Source organism: Pipistrellus hanaki, assembly GCF_964339955.1.
Source record: "Pipistrellus hanaki genome assembly, chromosome: 1".
Classification (NCBI taxonomy): domain Eukaryota; kingdom Metazoa; phylum Chordata; class Mammalia; order Chiroptera; family Vespertilionidae; genus Pipistrellus; species Pipistrellus hanaki.
In genome coordinates, this window is record NC_140503.1 from 138,905,691 (window position 1) to 138,911,584 (window position 5,894).

The window sequence follows — 5,894 nt, forward strand, 5'->3', positions numbered from 1 at the left end:
AAGAATCTCTTTTTAATAAAAACTTTTATGGTATGTCCATTCAGCTGCCATGTCACACGAGCTAAATAGCTGGATTTGTGACATTCAGAAAGTGAAGAAATCATGAACAAAAGTGTAAAGAAAATAATATGTCTGAAAACTAAACTCTTGAGCTTTCAGTCTTGCCAGTGGATCTTCTAAAACTGCAAGCTGCCTATATTTGTGTTGTAAACAATCACGCTGTTTGTACCTATCCTCATTTTTAAACTAAACACAACGATGGAGCTCAATTAAAAGCAGATTAACTACATAGCTGTGTATACAGTAATTGATTACGGCAGATTTGGCTTGGCTAAATCCACTTAGAGCCTCCCTAAGGAGACATACCATTTTGGCTTCTACTTGGTGGATAAAAAAAAGGGGCTCTATAATATGTCTAACAGAAAGTTAATTTCACAGGGTGATCTGATCCTAAATTCCTAACTGAGCAGATTATGGTGGGTGGGTAGTCACGCCCCAGGCCTTTAACTGGCTTAGTAAAAGGTTTATCTTTGGAGTCTCCACCGCCTAGGCTCAAGGTAGCGCAGCCGCTTGGAGTAGAACTACTTGGACGAGCGTGGAGGAGCGCGGAGGGACCCAAATCGAACGCATGGGTCCCACCCAAGCCCACGCCCACGCCCACGCCGAGGCCGCACAAGCGCAGCGGGTCCCTGCGGCCACCTACACCGACCCCAGGATGCTGAACGCTGATGAAGACTCGCCTTCCTCTCCAGAGGACACCTCTTACGATGATTCCGAGATATTCAACGCCGCAGCCGCCGACGAGGTCACAGCCCATCTGGCCGCTGCAGGTCCGGCAGGGATGGCTGCCGCCGCTGCCGTGGCCACAGGGAGGAGACGGAAAGGGCCTCACGTGTTCGAGTCGAATCCATCCATCCGGAAGAGACAGCGGACCCGCATGCTTCGGAAACTTCGAGCTACCTTGGAGGAGTATACTACTCGGGTGGGACAGCAAGCCGTGGTCCTCTGCGTCTCGCCCTCCCAGCCCAGTCCGGTCTTCAAAGTGTTCGGCGCCGCGCCCTTGGAGCGCGTGGTGCGCAGGTACCAGAGCGCCATCCTGGGGGATCTGGAGTGCGCCCTGGCCCAGCGCGCCCCGGGGCCGCCGGCGGGAGTCTCAGAGCTGCCGCCTCTCACCGTGGACGGAATCCCAGTGTCCGTGGATAAAATGACCCAGGCCCAGCTCCGGGCATTCATCCCAGAGATGCTCAAGTCCTCCACGGGCCGGGGGAAACCAGGTTGGGGCAAAGAACGCTGCAAGCCCGTCTGGTGGCCTGAGGATATCCCGTGGGCGAATGTCCGGAGGGATGTCCGCACGGAGGAGCAGAAGCAGAGGGTTTCCTGGACCCAAGCGCTCCGGACCATAGTTAAAAACTGTTATACACAGCACGGGCGGGAGGACCTTCTGCACGCTTTTGGAGATCAGCAACCACCGGCACAGGCCGCGAGCACACACGGGATAGCTCATCTTGTTCCATCCCAGACCGCCGTCCAGACCTTTCAGAACCCCGACGGCACTGTCTCCCTTATCCAGGTTGGCACAGGGGCAACTGTAGCCACATTGGCTGATGTTTCAGAATTGCCAGCCACGGTCGCTGTAGCCCAGATGAATGATGCTGCTGCGGCAGATGGAGAGGTGGGACAAAACTGGGCCACGTTACAAGGAGGTGAGATGACCATCCGGACGACGCAAGCTTCAGAGGCCACACAGGCAGCGGCACCCTTGGCAGATGCTGCAGCTGCAGCTTCTCAGGAGATGCAACAGGGAGCTACCGTCACCATGGCGCACAACAGTGAAGCAACCGCCCGTGCAATAGCCGCATCAGCCGAACCCACCCTGCAAAGGGGGGGACACATCGTCCTGTCTGGGGAAACCGCAGCAGCCGTTGCAGGACTCACTGGAGCCCAAAACGCTAATGGACTGGTCCAGATCCCCGAGAGCATGTACCAATCTCTGGTAACCAGCCTCACCCAAGGCAACTGGCCGGTGCAGGTGGTCATGGCCCCTGGGACCACAGTCAGCATGGACGGCCAGGCGGTGGAAGTGATGACGTTGGAACAGTGACATGACATGCAGCCATACCATAGCATTGTTTCCTAGGCTACTTCAGACATTGTTACACATTGCAGAGGTGCCGTCAAACGAAGTTAAGTCCCTCAACTTTGGAAGAAAAGGATTGCTAATCCTTTTTTAAAAGAGGAAGAAAGGCAGAGAATTTTGGAATTGCATTTTTTAAAGCATCACTCTTGATTTTCTGGGATTCGTGGAATAAGATACTGCGTTGTTAGTCTCACTGCCCCTAAAGAGCCAAATTGTGGCAGGACTTCTTTCTGCGAAAATGTGTGTATACTTAAGTGTGTTTATATGCAAATGTGAATATATGTATATGTGTACAGATGGATATAAACATTTATATATCTTTATAGTATATATGTGTACATATTTACACTAATAAAAGTGAAAGATGCAAATTGACCTGACCGTACCTTCATGACACCACCAGCCAATAGGGAGTGAGTATGCAAATTAACCAAAAGATGGTGGGTTAATTTGCATACACAGGAGCCCAGTGGGGGTGGGGTGGGGAGTGGGAGTGGGATGCTTGTGTCATTGCCATGGTGATAATGCAGGCATTTTGCACTGCCCCAGCTGCTCCAGACCTCTAGGCAGCATGGGAAGGCAGATAGATGGCCCCGGAACAAAGGCTGTGCCAACAGCCAGTGTAAGGAAGGCCCATTCTGCATGAATCTTTATGCATCAGGTGTCTAGTATATACATATATATATATGAAACCTGAATGGAATTATCTGTATGAAGTTAAGGTGGGCTGTGGAAAAAAAAATAATTCACCCAGTTTAGTGGGTGTAGGGTATGTGGCCAGACACAGTAACCGATTTTTATTGATACCAGAGTCATGGATGACAAACAGGTGGAGGTGACTGTGGTCTACAACAAAGCTGCCTCCCGGTGGCCACCCAGACCTCTGCCTGCTGGACTCCCCTGGGAAAGGAAGTTCCAGAACTGGTGGGGTACAGAAATTGTGCTTGCAAGGTCCAGGGGCCCCATGGTCTGGCAGCTGAGATGCTCCTCGGGCTGGCCCAGGTGATGACCTTGCCCCAGGCACGTGAATGTCCTTAAAGCTCCCAGGCAGGGACAAGAAGCTTTTCCTCAACCTCCCATCACCCCTTCCCAGGAAACCTCTTGATCTTATGAGTGCTAAATATGGCTTTGGTTTTAAGGTCAGTCCTAAATTAGTCATGTATGTGAACTGAAGGTAACAGAAATATTAAGGGTTTGAGGAGTGTGGGCATGGTGTGTTTGTGGTGTGTGTAGGGGGAGAGAATGGGAGAGGGAGTGGGAGAAGTTTGAAAGGGAAAGGAAGTAGGGAGAGGAAACCTCAAAAGACCAGGGTTCACCAGTGAAAGCAATTTTCTACTTCCTCTAACTCTGTAGCTTCACAGAGAGGAGATTGGAGCTCACAGGGTACCTGCTCAGGCCATCACACTGGGCTGGGGGCATAAGAAGAGAAAAAGGATTGGGGTGTTTCCTGAGCTCTGAGGTCAGGCCCTCTCAGAAGGGACCTCGCATCCTAGTGGGCCCAGGCCCTGCACAGCTGCCTCCTCCTGAGTAACCCTGGGTCTGGGCTTCTCTGTAACTCTTCAAATCTGGGATTTCTCAGCTGCAAGTCCTGAGTGTCCAGTGGCTAAATTCATCTGACTTTTCCACAGGCCAAATCTTCGCTGCTTGAGCACAGGGACAACTCTTCCCCTTTCCTCTGGGCCTCCATGTGTGATAAAGTATTTAATGTGTGTGTGTGTGTGTGTGTGTGTTTTAATGCAACATTAACAGATTATTCATGTCTTGCTCAGCCTTTAAGAAAAGTTTAAAATTTTTATATTTGCTTGTTTTATATAAAACTAGATGCCTGATGCACAGATTCATGCACCGATGGGATCCCTCGGCCAGGCCTGCGGGATTGGACTGAAAACGGCTCTCCAACATCCCCTGGATTACAAGAGGGTGCAGGCCAGGCCAAGGGACCCCACCAGTGCATGATCAGGGCCCAGGAGGGATGGTGGGAGGGCTCCAGGATGTATCTGGCTTGTCTTGCCCAGTCCCGATCTGCCAGACCCCAGCAGCAAGCTAACCCACCAGAGCATCTGTCCCCTCAGGGTCTGTGTACATCATAGGGACTGGTTGAATGAATGGTCCCACACTTAGCATATTAGGCTTTTATTATATAGGACGAGAGCCCTGATGCATGAAAATTCTTGAACTGGAGGGGGGTCCCTCTGCCAGGACTACTCCTTCTCACAGTCTGGGAGCCCTCAGGGGCAGGAGGCGACCTGGTGATCAGGGTAAGGCGATGCCCTATCATACCTCTGCTGCTGCCACTGCCAGCAGCACAAGCCTTGGCCAGACCTTGTTACCTGAGCCTCTGGAGGCTCTGGGTGGCTGGGAAGCCACCATCAGAGGCTTGTCTGTGTCTTGGGCCAGCTCTGAGTGGCTGGAGGACTGGGGGACTCTGGAGGCAGGCACGCGGAGCTGAGGGGACTGGGTGCCACCATCTTGTGCTGTGGGCATCTCCATCTTTGAGGGTGGGACAGTCAATTGGCATATTCCCTCCTTATTGGCTGTGGGCATCTCCATCTTTGAGGGTGGGACAGTCAATTAGCATATTCCCTCCTTATTGGCTGTGGGCATCTCCATCTTTGAGGGTGGGACAGTCAATTAGCACATTCCCTCCTTATTGGCTGTGGGCACCTCCATCTTTGAGGGTGGGGCAGTCAATTACCATATTCCCTCTTTATTAGATAGGATTATCCCAGGTTAAAACAAATTAAAGGTTTATCTTTGCCTTAAGCAAGCCCTGTCCATTGTTTTTGTGCATCTAGGTTAGCACGCCTTTAAAATGCCTCCTTTTAAGACCCCTGGGAAGTATAACCACTCCCAACAGAGCACATAATCTTGTTAAATGTTCTGTTATTTAATCCCCACCTTGCCTTGCTTTCTACTATCTTCATGTAACCTTCGTAACATTCCTCTCTCCCCCCTCCTTAATTCCAAATGTATAAAATAAACTACAAAACTGTCTTCATCTGGAGCATTTGAGATCTTGCTTCTTGGTATTGCCATCATTTGGCTCAACTAAATTTTATAAAAACTCTCTACAGGTTTGGACATTTCTTACATCAACATACTGCTCTGAGATGTAGTGGGTCATAGATTTTAGGCAGAGTGCTAATTAATCATGTAATAAATGAAACACTCCAATTCTTTAAATATGGTGCATGTGAGCAGGTGAGATGGTAAATGACTTTGCCCTTAAATCCAAAGCCAATTCATTTCCCCACTTCTGCTCCCTTGTGTATTTGTCTATTGTTTTTCTTTTATTCCTGATATCAGGAAACTTTACCTGATATCAAAATCACATTTTCCGGACATGTAGCTTTTACTTAAGGTGGATGCTACTTAGAAAATACCTAAGGGTGCTTCAATTTCTGATTTTGATTGATTATGATGAAGGTGGTAGGCATACAAGGAAGTTTGGTAAACGTATTTAGTGGTATTTTATTAACTGGCTGCTTTGCTATGACTCTTGCACTAAGCACTTGGTAAATATTTTCTGTTTTTTGGTCTGTTTTTATTTTACTGATGATTTGTAAATATAGGAACATAGTTTGACTTGTGAAAATTCAGCAAAGAAGTTGACCAAGAGGGTAATGCCAGTGAAGAAACTTTGTGAGAAACATTGTAATAAGAGGAGGAAACCTTTCTTTATAGGTGTCACTGAATTCAGAGAAAATACTTTAAAAACTCACATATTCAAAAGAGTTAAATTTATTTTTACTTTAAA

General features: G+C 48.9%; 1 protein-coding gene across 1 annotated transcript; it reads left to right on the forward strand.

The window, feature by feature from the left end:
• Window positions 1-628: 628 nt before the first annotated feature.
• Window positions 629-2,101, forward strand: LOC311620966 (nuclear respiratory factor 1-like; the record flags this gene model as incomplete). The annotated part of the gene is made up of 1 exon (XM_084880743.1): window positions 629-2,101. One exon carries the CDS (start codon window positions 629-631, stop codon window positions 2,099-2,101), a length of 1,473 nt encoding a protein of 490 aa, XP_084736869.1.
• Between the last annotated feature and the right edge of the window lie 3,793 nt (window positions 2,102-5,894).